Source organism: Aquila chrysaetos, chromosome 20 (genome assembly GCF_900496995.4).
Source record: "Aquila chrysaetos chrysaetos chromosome 20, bAquChr1.4, whole genome shotgun sequence".
NCBI lineage: Eukaryota > Metazoa > Chordata > Aves > Accipitriformes > Accipitridae > Aquila > Aquila chrysaetos.
In genome coordinates this window covers 18,262,193-18,279,529 of record NC_044023.1, presented here as the reverse complement: position 1 = coordinate 18,279,529, position 17,337 = coordinate 18,262,193, and the positions used below count along the sequence as shown (strand labels likewise).

At 35.8% G+C, this 17,337-nt stretch overlaps 1 protein-coding gene across 1 annotated transcript in view; it reads left to right on the top strand.

Annotated features, from left to right (window-relative positions):
- The window catches only part of SUCLG2 (succinate-CoA ligase GDP-forming subunit beta), a 134,386-nt gene that overhangs the window by 22,965 nt on the left and 94,084 nt on the right, over window positions 1–17,337 (top strand). Inside the window, exon 2 of the mRNA XM_029995978.1 lies at window positions 5,551–5,692. Within this exon, the coding sequence (XP_029851838.1) occupies window positions 5,551–5,692 (142 nt within the window). The remainder of the gene's footprint in view (window positions 1–5,550; window positions 5,693–17,337) is intronic.

Genomic DNA, 17,337 nt, shown 5'->3' with positions numbered 1-17,337 from the left:
CAAGATTAAGGTATATTTACAGTAAGGAGAACGTGTAAGTTTAGTAAGATGTTTTAAAACTTTTTGTTGTTGTTGTTAGAAAAAAATGTCTTAAGGACAACAGAAAAATGCCACCAATGGAAAATTTTCTAGTTCTTGCCTGTCATCTTATCAAGATGAAACATGAGATGTCACATAGAGGGTCAGGTTTTACTGAAGTCCGTGTACTATTTCCAGTCTCTTCTTCACAGACTGGTGTGGCAGAATGTACTCCTTGTACTCCAGTGCAACCTTGCAATAAAGAAACAGGTGAAACACAGATATATCTTAAACTGTTGGAACATACTGTGTTTCAACCATAGACAAAGCCGCATGGAAAGATCTGAGAGAGGTATGGTGTTTTCCAATATGGTTTTCTGACTAGTGTGTGGGGAGAGGAGATAAAAGTATTTAAGCAGGGAATAAGCTGGGTATAGAAGGTGGCGAGAATCAATAAAGAACAGAAATTCTTAAAAGGTAGCCTCTGCTTTCCTGTGCTTTAGTTTTCCTTTCAGTTGCTTTGCCACCACCCCCTTTCAGATTGAAATTATTTTTCTGATGGTAATTTACAACCTAATTCCTCAGTCTGCCTTTCATAGGAGACAGGACTGCTGCACTGGTGAATCTAGCTAGCAGTGCTGTTTAATGCTGCTGGGAGCAATTAAATTGTTGACAAGAGTAGAACTGTAGAATGGGAAAATAAATAATACAAAGACGCGTGACACTGGAGTTGTATTCTGTGCCACGTTAAAGTGTCCTCCTAATAAGTGTCAGGGGGAAGGGATGGATTATGGCTGCCTATAGAAGACTAGGTATGGGAAATAGTTTTCTTTCAAAACTTTGTAGACTCTTGTCTAAGCTGTCTTAAGGCTGTACCTTTGTGCAATAGCACTGTTATGGTCAGTGTCAGGTGTGTATCTGTAGGATAAATGTGGGTATCTGTAGGATATCTGTGGAAATTTATGATGCCCAAGAAACTTATGCTGTTTGAAGCCCATCTCAAATTCTTGTGAATGCCTGGTATAAATGTATTTGGGAGGGTTGGGAACTATATCTGGCAAGGATTTTTCAAGATTCTTGTAGTAAATAATTCTTTTTGTTGCTGTCCCTTTTAAATCGTTCATATATATATATTTTGCAACCAAAACATCTTTAAGTTGGGAATTGGTTCAGGGAATCATCTGTTTACTCAGATTTCTAACATCTCATGATCACTTTTTTTCTTTGTGCCTTAAGCCTAAAATACATGTGTTTGCAACTGTTTTGATTTTTCAAGATGGTCTTGAAAGAGTAGTCATCTTCAAAGATTCAAAGCTTTTGCTTTATTTCATCCCTTGTAACTGCTTTATTTTGCCTGCTCTTCTCAAGACATATAGTGTGTATACTGCAAGTGCTTTAAAGCAAGTCTTTCATGTTCCTTGCTCTTCAGAGCTTCTAATACAGACTTTGTCACAGTTCATTTCTTAAATATATTGTACTCCTGTATACAGTGGTAGGCTGTACTAACTCATTTTATTGAGTAGTTCGTTCACAACCAGGAGTTTGTCCTTTGTGGAAAGTTTTGATTGAAAGTCTTGAGCTGGCGCTCAGTAAGATGGTCTCTCTTAGAATCGCATATACAGGAGAGGAAAAAAAATGTACGTGCTTACTAACCTTAAGTTTGTAGGCTTCACTTTTCTGTGCCAGCAGTTCTTGGCCAGATCTTTGTTTCATCCCCATTTAGGACTGCTTTGACAGTTCTTTCGAATGAATTATTCTGTTATTTCCTTTCTGTGTTCCTCAGACCTGTCTGGTTCATAATTTGTGAAGGAAATATTCCCATAATCTCCTAATATTAATTGTCTAATTTTTATAAGAGAACAGACCTGTGTCCATATGCTTATGTATATATGCACTGTATGTACGTGTAATATGATTTTTAACGCGTCGGCAATGATTTGGAGCATCCCCTAGAACATTTGAGTTATATCTTCAAGTTGTAAAACTGATATATACCATAAGCTTTTGTAACATGCCAGGAGGGTGGTTGGGAACAGAGCTCATTGCAGGTTCCTGTTGGAGCTGTTAGGCTTGCTTTATTCATTAACTAGGCTGGAGCTGAATTAACGTTGGAGTGCCACACCAGATGGGTGACACTGGAAATGACCTTTCTTCATAAAACAAACAGAGCGTCGGGTGCTTTTCTTGCTGTCATCTCTGTTCCGTATCTGTCGTGTTGTGAGTTATCACTGGTGGCCTTTATTAGGTGGTGGCCCTTTACAGTCCATATTATATAAGAGTCCTTAAAAGATTTTATTACTTAAGCCTTGCTGGTTTAAACTAACAGTGGAGATGTCGGTTGACACACTGTGCTGCATTGCAAATTCCTTAACTACTTAATTCCTACCCAAACAGAAAAATTGAAAGCAAGTTGTGCTGAAAGAGACTTTTGTCAAGCAACAGCAACAAAAGTCTGCCCCAGAACAAGATTGTTTGAATATTTTCCTTTTTATTTATTTCATTTAGATCAGTTTAGTACTACATACATGTGAAACTGATTTATTGTTGTAAATGATGAATAAAAACTGTTTTAAAGACTTGTTCGTAAATTATAAACTCGGTGACCAAAATTTTATTAGCTGTATTACTGAGCTGTAGAAGCCTTTATATAAACCAGTTAGTTGTAAATAAACACACGTAAGCATAAGAGACAAATAAATTGTAAGTAAACATACTTTATATATGAGAGAAATCCTCAGTAAAACTTTTAACTCAGCTTTTTATTAATACAGCAACTTTTAACATTGTTTTTTCTGTATTTATTTCATTCTATCCAAGATCAGCTTGACATGTGTCTCAAAGATCTTTTGGCTTCTAGTAAATACAAGATTACATGAAATAAAAATAAAGAACTGTATCTATAAAATTTATAAATATGTAACAGATGAGCAAAAAGTGCTGTCAAAGTTAGCATAGACTTATCCTTTGTTTCAAATCAACTTCCAGCTAAGGAGAATTAACCTCTCTTCTGGAAAGTACAAATACAGAATTTGAATATAATTGATTAAGTCAAGGTTTCTTCCTTTCAGATTTAAATTAGAATTGATGGTTTGTTTATTTTGGTATAAGTCAATCTGCTTTAACTAAAGGTGTGAGCTTATTTTTCTGAACCCTGAAAGTCAGATTGGTAAATTCCTTGTTGCTCAAGAGAAATGGATTGAGAAATATCTTTGTAGATGTTCTCTTGCTGTAGCTCTGAGCCTCGAGGGGGGAGTGCACACATCGGGTACAACTTTTAATTAGAGCAGAATGGCTGAAAGCTAGTTAGTCAGATGGAGATGTGTATTGGTTTTTCCTTCTTCCTTGCCTCCCTCCCTCTGTAAAAGATGTTGGCTTCTGATTGCGGTTGGGATGTTCTTTCTTTTGCTGCTGCTTACAGCTGAAAGGGGGGGGGCCTTTGGAAATGTATTTTAGTCTTATGGTAGCTGTCAAATAACACGTTAGTAGACTCCCAGCTGCCTGTGCAGATTCAGGTGGTGCTTCTCTTCAGTGTGTGTACACATATGGATTATATGCATGTGTCAATAATAAGTATGCTGAAGTCGTCATAATAATAATAATAATATTGTTATTATGAGGTAGTCTTTAGAGAAACAATGGAAAAGAGAAGGTTAATGACTCTCAGGGATAAAACTGGTATTTTCTTCAGTCATGCTAAAAGCTCTCTGTAGCTTGATTGAAACTAAGGGCTTGTGGCATAAGCTTTTGGTTGAAATTCTCTGGCCTTTTTTTATATGAGGCTAGAATTGATCTTCAGGGTCCCTCTTGGCTCCTTGTGTTAATCCCTTTGTGGAAATGGTCATGAAGTAATAGCTGTTAGAGCCTAACACAGAACTTCAAATAGGAAAACAGATTAAATATCAACAATTATGGAAGTGACTTTAAATTTTGACCCTACATTTGAAGGCATTGCATAAATATAATAACATATTGTCTGTGAATAACATGGAGGAATATAAAACATACTGAGGTGCCTGTATGATGCCTAGAATTAGAGATAGCCATAGAGTGTACTGACAATATGTCATTTTATTCTTCTAAGATATGTTAACCAGGTTATGGTAAAAGAATTTAAAATCTGTCATTCTGAGCTATTTGTAGCTGTTTAAGTTCTGTGGGAGTCACTTTTACGGAATACATGTGGTTATATACTGTAAAAGATGGGGTTTGTATTTTCTTTATGCATCAATCTTTTGTGCTATGTTTCAAAGCAAATAGGAACAGATGGAGGTTTGCTTTTGATACAACACAGCATTTAAAACTCTAGTATTGTGAAAAGGGTATGTGTTATTGAAGGACTTTAGCAGGGAGGTTTTTTGTTTTCAGTATAAAGTTGCATTAGGATAATATTTTTTATCACGCTGTTAGAGATCAAAGTATTAGTATAGTAAATAATCCTCTTTGTCTAACATATCTAAATATATAGTGCTAGCTTGCATACTGTGCTCCTTTACTTCAGGAGAAACCAAGTATTGATTGCAGGCTGTCTGCCAGTAGGACAACAGTTTGTGTCTCATGTGGGAAGAGCATCTTTTGCTGGCACAAAATGGGATTATACCATTGCCAGGAGTCAGCTCCACCTTTGCCGTTATACCATTGCCAGGAGTCAGTGACAGCTTGTTAATTATTGCTTTTGTCTGTGACGATTTATCCTGTGTGGAGAATGTGTCCTTTCTTAAAATCATTCAGTAATGATCCTGTGACTTTTATAGCATCTACATTCAACGTTTACCACCAAGACAAGCAAATGTGGTGTCTTTGTGTGCATGTGTGAGGTTGCCATATCTTTGTATCCATGATAGAGATACATATATATACACATATATGCACACGCCAGCATCTAAACTAGCATGTTGAGAATGGAAGGTAAATTCTTCTCCAACTGTTGTTGGCTTTGCATGGCTGACGTGGTTGTGCTAGCGTCCTCAACAAAATATACTTAGAAGTGCAACCAGCTAAGCATAGATAACAGACCACTGTAAACACATCTATTAGTATATAGTTTCCTAGAAGATGATGCTAATTCTATGTCAGCTGTCTTTCTTCTCAGATATGCTGCAATGCACAGAATTTTATAGGGAAGAATTATATAAAATTTAGTGTAAATAAGGAGATTGAATATGAAACAATGAATTTGTTTTAAGGTAACTGTCTATTAATGTTTTTATAGCACAGGATAACTTAAAAACATGAACAGAGTTCAAGCCAAGTTGGCCAATCTGTGTTGATATTAAATGCAAAACATTTTGTCTAGCCAAGATCACCCAGTGAGCCTTGTGTAGCTTTTAAAAAATACCTGTAGCTTTCAGCGTATTTTGGATGCACAAACGTTAAGAAGAGGCACTTAGGTAAATCAATACATATTTTACCTTTTCTGTGAAAGTGTTGTTTAACTGCTGGTTTGAGATACCCATAAGGCAGAAGAGCTCAGTTGGCTGTCTCATGAACTGTTCTTAATGAGCATTATGTTATTTTCCCCTCTCGTTTTTCTAGGCTGTTCAATTAACCCCTAGACGATGGCTGAACCTGCAGGAGTACCAAAGCAAAAAAATAATGGCAGACCATGGGGTTACAGTTCAGAGATTCTTCGTAGCTGATTCTGCAAATGATGCCCTGGAGGCTGCTCAGAGACTAAGTAAGTTGACTGATAATGGGAGGAATCTGCTTCACCAGATAGCAATCTGGAAAATAAATTGCTTTCTAATAAGTTGTACACAATCTTCAAATTGATGCTTATTGAAAAGGTTTGATATATTATCCAGACCATAAATATATGCTTTATTTTGTATGTGAACAACAGTCTCTAACAGCAATGTTTCTTTAGAACTTTATTTCTAAAATGTTTTGTATGCAGCATGTAACATGAAGTCTTTAATTAACATTATGTAATTTTGAATAATTCAGAATTCAGAATAACTTCATGAATGGTTGCTGAGGAAAATTATTATTGTTGTATACTTGATATAATTTAAGGAACTGAAGTAAATGAACTTGTGTAAAAAGTTGTTTTCAAACAAAAATTTGCTGTATTTAAAAGCAAAAGAAGAAAAATGTTGTGGACTCTCCATTTTAAAAGATTTCAGAACCCAGTTGGACACAGTCTGCTTTAGCTGACCCTGCTTTGAACTGGTGGGTTGGACTAGACAATCTCCAGAGGTCGTTGCAACCTCAACTGTTCTATGGTTCTATGAAGAAATAAAATATGTATGAGAGAATTATATACATGTATATTTGTTCACATGTATGTTTGTCCATATGGAGAGAAAAGAAAAGGTGAGTTACCTACCATCACAAAAGTCTTGACAGTGGTTGGGAGAGAAGACCATGCTTCTGGAACTTCATTTTGGTTCTCTGACAACATCCTCATTTTAGTGTGGTGAACATAAGATGATAGTGTGTGTCAGAAGTTAATTTATATAATACCTTTTCTCTCAAAAGGAAATGTGTTGAAGTACATTTGTCTCCCAATTCTAAATCTGGAAGTTTTCTACTTTTTAAAGTTAATAATAGTTTGCATAGTTTTCCTCTTTTCATTTAGCTTTTGTTAATATTAGTATATCACACATCAAAATGCCAGAGGCCAGACATTATTCTAGTCTAATTGTGTAGTAACAGGAAGGTTTTTGTTTTGTGCTTTACATAATGCACAAGCCACTTAGTTAAATGCATTTCAGTTTTGCGCACTGGAAAGTAAATTAACACAACTTACTCCTATCAAAGATCTCATCAGACCTCAAGTAGCTGAACAGGATTAGCGTAATGGCTTGCTAAATCTCTATAACTTTATTAGGGTGATACATTTTTCAGTAATCAAAACCTTCTTATGAAAACCAGTATATTTGAAAATATATTTGAAACTAAAACATTAAATGCAACTGTTATGGTCATTTGGCAGTGCAAAATGAAAAATGCTGACACAAAGGAAAGCTCATAAAATTGGAGGGTTTCCTCATGTCTGGATGCCTGAGAAAATCAAGAAATGCTAACTGAAGCTGTGGCAGGTTTTTCACAAATTTTACAGCACTTAAACTCTCCTCTTCATGATTGAACTCGTAAATGGATTGGTCTATCCAATAACTATTACTGTTCTCGATCTCAATAACTATTTGGAGAAATAAATGACTCCATTAAAGGCAGTGAACCTCTTCTGTTTTATGATGCCAGATTTATTTTAAATAACCTCTGTAACTTGCTTGCTTTGCAAATCACAGAAATATTGGTCTATTAAAAAAACCAACTGTGTTGAAATTTAAATAATCAAAAGTAAAAACTAAACCTGAAACTTATTTGCTAATGAAACTTTATTGGGTAAATTGCATGTATTTTAACTGGGTTGGCTTGTTAACACTTCAAAAATTATGTCAGTGGTACCTTTTTTCATTTTATGTAATTGCATTCAACCATGCTGCATTAATGGGTATTAAAGAATTGTGGTTTATAGTGTGGAAGCTATTTCATGTTGAAATGATTGACACTCCATTGATCCACTAAATAATTAACAATATCCTCGTAATCATTCTGATAGCGTGCTGTCGTCGTACTTCCAAAATGCTCTTTGAAAACTAAGCATCAAGAACACAAGTTTTGCTACTGTGGTCGTTCTTCCAAGATTTCATCAGATTTATCTTCTTTATGATCCTTCAGACTAGTAGTATCTCTGTCACTCAGGTTTATCTGCACAATTTGATATGGGCTGCTGTCTTCTGAATATGCAACCCCACAAAGTAAAAAGTTACGAGCAAAACAAAAAACTTCAGCCTACAGGAGGCACAAAATATTCCAAAATAAAATAACAAATGGAGGCGGCTTTGGGATGTTCTTGATAGACAGGCATTCTGCAGTAAAAGATGGTGAAAGGAGAGACCAATCACACCTGCCAAGTCCTGCTCAAAAATCTGGTGTTTTAGATACTGTATGCCACATTGCAGCTGTCCTTAACTTTTGCTTCTGCAAACAAGAAAGGATGCTTGCCAACAAATTTCTAAGATTAAAATAGAATAAAGTTGTCAAAACTTGAAAGTCAAAGGTTCAGTATTTTTCTTGTGAAAGGAGGTTCTTTCTATAGACCTGTCATCATGAATACAGGAGACACAATAATTTTCCTTCATAATCTTACAGCATTACATCACTCTCATAGGTCTGTGTGTGTGATAAAGGGGTACAGAAAAGGGATAGAAATTCCTGACATGGAAGTCTTTACGAAGTCTGGTATTCACAGGTTAATTTCACAATTTCACCAGATACTACATGCTTGGCAGAGCTGTCTGTACTGCTACAGTGCCTGTGCTCACCAATTTTGCTATTGTTGGATTTCCTGTTGATGCAATGGAAAGAGATGGGATTAGATTATTTTTGCTGCTGTCTTCACTTGTCAGGAAGGTGTTAATGCATGTGTTCTTGAAAGCGTTTGCCTTTATCCAGTATCAGCAGTTTTGTTATAGTTTGCTCATTTCCTCTGTTGCTCTATTTTTATTAATATGTACACTGAATACACTGAATGTTAATTTTCTCAAAGATTTTCAAAACTTACCAACAGCACAAAAGGCAGTCTACAAGGAATTTTTAATGGAATTAAAAGATTGTTTTTTTTTTTTTCTTCTGAGATAAGAATGGCAGATGTGAAGAAAATTAAAATGACATCACTAATATTGACTTCAAAAGAAGTTGTACACAATAAGGAATACGGAATTAGACCCCAAGGAATTCATTGCCTTCTACGTGCTAAGCAATTTTCAGGTGTAACTCTCGTAGAGAAGGCGATATTTACAAAATACCAAGAAATGCAGTCACAAACGGTTTTGTGTTTCATGTTAAAATTCCTAGATTTTCAAGAGAGGAAAGAAAAAGACGTTGTGCTGTTCTGCTACAACAGTATGGTGTTGCTTGATCTGCCATCTGAAGAAACACAACCTGTAAACAAGTCCTTCCAGTTCTAGTGCTGCTATTTAACAGAACAAAGTGAAATATTTGGGAGCTGAGTTTTCGTCTGAAATGTAAGATCATCTGGCTGTTCCTGCATTAACTCAGAGTCTTCTGATCTGATTCTCACTTAATGCAGTGGTACATTAAGGGCTCGTTTAGCCAGAGAAGGCATTTCCTTTCTTGCTATTTCTTTTCCTGATACTGTAGTACTGATATAAGGAAAAAATCCTTATATATGCATACATATACCCACACTATTAGGGTGTGTGCATTTTCATTGCTTGTATTGGGCAGATGCGCTGTGCATCATTTCAGGGTCCATCATTTTCTCTAGCCTTCTCCACTAGAGGCCTTTAAGTCTGCTTCAGCTCGTGCACTGTTCTTTATGTTCTGCCTGATGGAGAAGTTATTAAGGGAACCATCATTTTAAACTAGTAGGTGGACAAAGCTGAGAGGGATTATAATTATGCTGGAGGGTGTTACTATGTACTGTCAGTTGGCTCTTTGAATCAGTAGAGAACTTACAGGGGTGGTTGAAAATGCTGACAATCCTAAATGGATGCTGGAAGCTTGGCATGCGTTTCTTTTTCTGATTTTTAACAAAAGCAATAGAGTGCTGCTCGTTGAGTGACTTAGAAACACTTAGAGTGTTTCATTACATTTAAGAATCAGTCAGGTGCAGTGTTCACACTCTTATCACAGAGAAATGCAATTGAATTGAGTGCAAGGCTTTTATTCACTCTTCTTTAAAAAAATGTATAACAAAATATAGTCTCTGCATGTCCTATTTCTATTGCCTTATGCATGAGGGAACTCATAAAATTCGGCTTTGGACTGAAGGCATGCTTTTTATATCAGGCTGGAGAGGTAAACATGTATTTTATAAAGAACAGAAGAGGTTTATTGAAGCCTCTTTCCATGAGGTCATTTACCTGTCACCTATTATTCACTATTTTTAGAATATTGAAAGAGTTCTCAGTCATGTGATCACCAGTCTCCTTCCTATCTCAGCCTGCTGGGATTTTTCCTTTGGCTCTGTTTAATTTAGATGGAAGGCTGCATTTTTAGATGCTGTTTCAGATCCCTTATCTGAAAGTTCATCTCTCCAATACAAGTTGGGAAAACTGCTTGAAAGCAATTTATGTCTAGAAGGGATCAAAAATTGACCTTTAGCTTGGTAATGTCCTTTTTGTATAGATTATGAAGAAATTGTTGGTGATAATGCTGTCTGCATTTAATCTAAGCTTTTATGTTAGGGAAAATGAAAAAGATCCTTGAACCTGATGTTTCTGATGATATTAAAAATGTGAATTCAGATTCTTTTTTTGTTATACCAGAAAGAGCTTTTCTAGGAGTATCCTGTACTCTGTACAGACCAGCTCTCTGTTGAAGTTGTATTTAAGTAGCTTAATTTACTCCTCAGTCTTTGAGTTTGTTGGCTGCTTAGCTGATCTTTTTTTTACTATCATCATGTGCTTTGCTTACATGATTTAATTCCCTTTCTTCTTCTCTCCATCAGGATAGGTAGGAGAGGAATTTTGCCTCCTTGCATTTCTGTGATTTCCAAATTTCTTTCCATTGTATGGTTCACTGTGTAGTAATAATTCTTCACCTGTGAATAATGAGTTATTTCTCAAAAAACCCCTATGTACTCAGTGGTTATAACTAGTTATTTTTTAGAGGTCTTTGGATTATGCTTCTCTGCATATGTTGAAAAATCACACATTGCTGAAATAGCGTTCCATGGAGCTGTACTCAAAGAACATGCTCGCTGTTAAAGGAACAGCTCTCCCATAAGTCCTCTTATTTTTTCTGACAGCTTTTATTAAAGTTCCTTATACTTAAATTATGGCTTTCTGAAACTATCCTTTCAGGCAAAATAATGCTATAAGTTATTGACTACTATGATTCTATTCTCAAATGGGCAAGTATTTAGAAAACAACCTTTTAAATTTAATGGAAAACTTGTGGTGGACGAGCTGCCTTTGGACCACATTCAGCATTGCTGAGCATGAGTATTTCTCTATTCTGTTTAGCAGGTTTTGAGTTAATGGATTTTGCCTTGTCTGAGTGGTGAAATCTAAGACTAGAGGGAATCTGCATTTTCCTGCAACTTCTCAATGATAGGAAATACCTGTTAATACTCTGTTATTCCCAGTCTTCATAGGCACCTCTTGAATGCATCCATTTCAAAGCTCCGCAAAATTTGCCATCGTCTGTGGTTTTAGTCTTTCTGTCCCTTGTTCAATTTCTTGTTGTATCTTAGAGCCCTTTCCTCGTTGTATCCATTTTCTCTTGTTTCTTCCCAATGCTGTCTTCCACCTTATGAGTTCTGACTGAGAAAAGCCTCTTCCTTTTTTGTGCTAAACAGTTATATCTTACCCTACTTACAACAAATATTTAGCAATTGTGTACTGCTAAAAGCTGCTATATGTTTGTGTGCATGCTTTTTTTTTTTGCTTGCTGAAGTGTGCTTTGCTTAGACCACCATTTACTTGACATAGTAGTCATAGAAATTGATGTTTCTGTGTATGATCAAAAAGCAAATAATGGTTGCTAACAGTTCCAATAATATTTTTTCTATATTTGTCCACTTTGAAATGGTTTGATTTTTGGAAAAATTTTCCAAATTTAATTGTTGTGCCAACAATTTAAAAAATCTCAGCTGTGTCTGAAAATGATGAAAATAATAAACTAGAATAAAAGTTATGAGGGTGAGGCCTTGTTTGTTACAGTTATTTAAAGTAATTTTTTGTGGGAGGCTTACTAATCAATACATCAGTGATCCAGTGTATTTACCCTATCTACTGGATGAAAAAATCAGTTGTGGAAAATCAGAGGAATTAGGAAAGGTGTTAAAGGGTTGTGTTCACTGAAACCTGCTTTACTAAGGATTTTGTTACAAAGTCGTGGAGAATTTGCTGTGATACAGCTATAGTGCAAAGCTGGAGTATAGAACTTACTTGATAGTAGCTCTTTTTATGGACGATCTTCATTTTCTCTCAGATTGCTTTTATTAGGTGCTTTAACTTAACCTGTTTTGGAAGCTAAACCACACAAAGGCACAGTTAAGGTGGAATTAGGGTTTCCATTTGAGGATTTCCTGCACAATGGCTGTTCACACTGCTGTGTAGCAGGACCTTTCTTCCTGGACATGAGCCCTAAAATACTACTGCTTTTTCCTCTTTGTGTACATGTTTTGTTTGGTAGGTTTTGAATCTTGTAATTCCTGCTTGTTTTCCCTCCCCCTTGCTTCTCTCCTTCCTCTGTGTTTCGTGCTAAGAAACTTTATTTCACAGAGGCTGCTGAGAAGTGGCAAAATTTTAAGCGCAGCAGTATTTAAGCAGTGCATTATCCTTGGTAAACCCTGCAAGGGGTCTCTTGCGTAGCTTTTTGCATGCCTCATTCCCCCTCTTCAGCTTAGTAATGTTTTTCCACATCAGCCCTTGGCACCTGTGTGAAAAACGGGCAGCTGTCTAACAGCACACACATTTGTTGGTAATGGCTACATGTGTTGCATCCTACATGCCAGAAAAACAGGCAGAAAAACTTCCAGCTTCCCTAACTGTGATTTTGAGTTTTATTCTTTTTGAAACAAAATTAATAAAAGATTTTGTTAAAGCTTACCACTGGGTATTGTGTTGTTTCAAGCTGAACCTTTCTGTTTCAGGTTAAATTACGAATTGTTGCTTTTTTAATATTAGATATGGAAATTCTTCTAAGGGCCCTCAGTCTCGTGAGGAATTACAGAAATAGTTAATTTCAAATGCATTTTTATGAAAAACAAATCTGTTTTGTTTTTCTTATCTGTTCCTTTTGTTAGAAAATTACATGCTGAGTGTGAGTCAGTAAATGCAAGCTTGAGACTGCTTACAATAGTTGGGTATTTTATAACCATTCTTCGTCACCAAATGTCTTCATATTCAATAGATTTATAGTAATATGAGTAATGGCTAGGGGGCTAACAAATCAAAATCTCATTTCAGATGTTTGACACTAATGTTGTGCTGACTTATTGTTCTCTGTGTTGGATTTCTGATCAAATTACCAAAATAGCTACTTGGAAGTAGCAACAGAAAGTAAAAAATACTCTAGAAATGGGGTACTGAATTTTATATTTAATGTGTGCCATAGAAAGCGGTCGTTTACAAATTTCAATTGTGTTAAATATATTAGTGGATTTTTGTTTATAAAAGAAGGAGGTGACAGAAGCCATAACTCTTGATTCAAGAATTTCAGCAGGTGGTAAAAAATGCAAAATTTTACAAGGAAGGTACAAGATGACTGCTGGTATTTATTCCAGACTTGTCACACCATATTTTATAGTTCTTCAAGGTACTTTTGCAGCTGCAAAACAATAACCAGATGCATAATTGAGAAGCAGCTGCATGAAATTTTCATTTTTTTATGCATAAAATCAGAACCATTAGACACGCTTTATGTATAAGGTATGAAACACTAAACAACATTGTTTTCTCTGCAGTACTAGCAGCTGTGTAAAGGAGAGAAATCACACCTTCTACACTCTCTAGATGCTCATCTGCTTCTAAATATTTGGGGGCCGATTACTGAAAGCAAATTTCTTTCTTTTCTGTTTTTGTTTTTCCTTGTTTGTTACTCTGTCTTGCATTGGAATGTATATGATAAAGCATTTGCTTTGGTTTTAATTTGTAAAACCCTGTTGTAAAAGTCCATCTGTGACACTGAAGAGTTGGGGGGTTTTGGGGGTGTTTTTTTTGGTTGGTTGGTTGGGGTTTTTTTCAAATCACCTGTATTTATAGCTGCTGTTTTTATCTGAATGCCACAGTGTATCCCCTTCTGGGAGTGTCCATTTCTGATGGAAGATAAATGAGTTGTGCTTTTTTTTAGGATTCTGCCATCACTGACTGTATGTGTTTCAAGACAGAACTGAATCCCAAGTTTTTCGTTTGATACAAACTACAGCACTGTTGAAAGAAATACCAGCTTGTTTGAACAATCATTTAGTTAGCACTTGTATTTTAACAAACTATATGGGACGAGGTATAAAATAATGGTAATTGTCCAGAAGCCATGTGTCACTTTCACTTCAGAATTCTTCTCTTATTTCCTGTGAAGCCTGATGTATGTATTTATTGAAAAGAAATCTATGTGTTGATAGTTACTGCAGCTTAGCACATTTCTGGTAACAAATACTGCAAATATTGTGGCTTTAACTTGTGACAGAAAAGATCAGATTCTCAGCTGGCAGTCTGTAGTTTCTCCTCCCTGGGCCTCATTACTGTGGCTGTATTGGTGTGATTTTTGGGGTGATTGTGATCAGAAGAACTGCACTTCTTTTCTTTGCATAGTATGAACCCTCAGCAGGAGACATGTTTTAGGTATTAATTTTGAAATAGTGTTTATTAGTTAGAAACTTGAAATGAGATGACAAAGCTTCTGGAATTGATGGGTCTTCACTATGTAGTGCTGCATCTTCTGTGTGATCAGTCTCAGTATGTAATCCCTTGTATAAGGGTGTCAGATACTTAACTGATGCTTATGTCTGTAAAGTGTGGGGTGTGGGGCTTTTAATTTAAACATTTTAATGGAAGTACTAGTAGCAAAATCATGTTGAACTGAATTAGTATAAAATCTAAGAGCAGAATGATGACAGTCTAGAGAAGAGGATAGTTTATAATTAGCCCCTTTTGTACTGTCTGTTAGGTCTTTACTAGCAAAACTCTTTCATGTGGTCAGTAGTTTAGTAGCAATTTCTTCAAAGAAATATATAATCTGTTTCCTCCTCCATACGATGAACATTGTTATCCTTGAAACTGATTTTATTTGAGGCTGCAGTTTATCTGAAAAGGGGGCTTATTCCTCCTAGATGTATGTAGAGACCTTTTGTTTTGTAGTCAGGCATCAGATAATTGGTACGGTAAGGAACAGGAGGAACTGGGCTAGATTTAGAGAGAGTAAAACTGGGAAACTTTAGAAACAGTGAAGTTCTGAGTAGTTCTTTCAAATTAATAGTTAAACTTATGCTGCAAAACCAGCTCTTACTCAGATGCTTTTCTTTAACTGAATCCTGAATTATTGCTCCATCTTTTACCATTTCTTTTGTTGAGTGTTTAAAACAACAGTTCTGGTTATTGCCCTACTTTGATACTGTCTTAATTTCCCTGATCTCCACTAGTGTCCCCCAGGTGACGCAGGGTACAGCAGGAAGGTACTATTAGATAACCACTTTCTGTATATAATTCAATTAGGGAAGTTGCATTTTTTTAATCTGTCAATTGTTTCCTGTTAAATTTGTTATACCTTTTGTCTTTATGGAATAGGTGGTGGTTTAGGATGGGCTGTGATTGATGTGTAAGGATATTAGCTTGTACATTTGCTATAAAAGCACACGTTTTTGAACCAAGTCAGAAATCTTCGCTCACAGCTGGCCTTTCAACTTGTATAAAGCTCAGAGAACACGCAGCATACAGCCTGCATGCCATGGTTCCCTTCCCTTCTTTACTTCCTTCAGCCTCCTCCACTCTATGAAGTAATCTTAACTGGTATTTTGCAAAGGTTAGTATGACTTGCAAGAGCTTGTTTTATCTTTCAAGATGGGAGCAATTTACAAGCTGATATTCTGAATACATCAGCAGTTGAGAAGTATGATCATAGGAGGCTGTAATGATTATTTTTTGGGGTAGATAATCTCTACCTAAAATGGTAGAGCAGTTTTTGAAGCTGAGGTTGTTCTGACATTTCACTAATCTGCTACTTCATATTTGAGAAAGTGCTGTGAATTTAAAATATGTTTGTCTACATTTCTTCAAATATTTGCAGTTTAAGAAAAGTAAAATATTTCAACACACTTATGAATATGAAATGTGTCTTTGTAACCCTGCTGGATTCGATTGGGAGATATTATCTGACTTCCTGCATCACAATATATTTTAAATGAGGCTCTAACCCTTGAGAAGTCATCACGAAAAACATGTGGTGGGAATCATGTTCAGGTTACTTCCAGAAGTTAGCTATGCTCTTATTTTAAGTGATTTTTGTTTTATTAAGAAAAATCTGAAGTTGACAGTTTTACCTATGTGTGGTATACTCCACTCTGTCCTACAGTTAAAGTCAGCTATTGTTTCTTGCATCATTGTGAAGGAGAACATTTTTCTTGCACCTCCCCTGGGCTTAGCTGGACTGCTCACCTGAGTAAGATAAATAGGGCCAAACTTCAGGCTATAAATCTTAAATATATTTATTGTTCTAAATGCTTAAGAACAGCCCCAGGATTTTTGCAGAAAGAGTAAGGAAAGGCAGCTGTGAAAAGTTTACTGTATAAATAGTTAATATAAAGTCACTGGGAAGATTCACCATCGCTGCGCTGCACTTCCCTCTACTCTCTGCCAAGTCTTATCCCTCTATTCCTCTAGTTATTCATCTGTGTATTTTCGTAGTAGCTTTCCTGATCTTAGTATGTTTGAGTATTGTGCTCCACTGAAGATTTTTGTTATAATAATCCTGATACTGCGTCTGCATGTCCAACATCCCCTCTTGTTCTTGTTACCACAGATAAATCTTTTACACAGGTTTTTGTTTTAGCTCATCAGATGTTCAGTGTGGTTGATTTTCATATTGCCCTTTCCACATCTTACCTTCAGTATAATACATCTTTTGTTTTGGATATGTTGGAATAAAAGTGGAACAAGAGAATCTTGAGGCTGATTACTGCAAATTTAACTATCTTAGAAAAAACTAATCTTATAAAATTTTTCCCCCTGTAAATACAGGCTTATGTCTCATGACATAAAGTAATCTGCCATTTAAATATGATGATTAGCATGTGCTATAAATAACTTGCTTATTTTTATCTTTTGAGTGACATTCCTATTTGAAGTGCATATGCAGATAGTATTTTCTTATCAACTTAGAAACTTAGTTGTTTCTTTGATCCCTAAGAAGCTAAGTTAGATGCTTAAAGGTGCTTTCATAGTGAAAATTTATTTTACAATTTTGAGATGAAAAAATTTCATGTATTTTCATATTTTATGTTGTCGGTTTCCAAAATGAGGCTCCTGTGTCTTTTGAGTTTATTCAGCTTTGTGTCCGTTTTCACAATTGTAATGGTATAGGTTCCAATTTATGGCTGTTTTTTACACTGAGTTTTTGACATTGAGTATCCTGTAAATAGTGATATGTATGCAATTCCATAGACTGTAGTAAGCATTCCTTCAGAAAACTCTAGGCTGATGAAGAAATGAAATAAACCAGTCAACTTAAATACTAGAGAGAGATTTTTAAGGGCTAAGGTTCAGCGGTAATTTAACAGGAGTTGCATATCACTGAAGATGTCTATATGATGTGATACTTGTCAGTTGTGCAGAAAGGAATGCAATT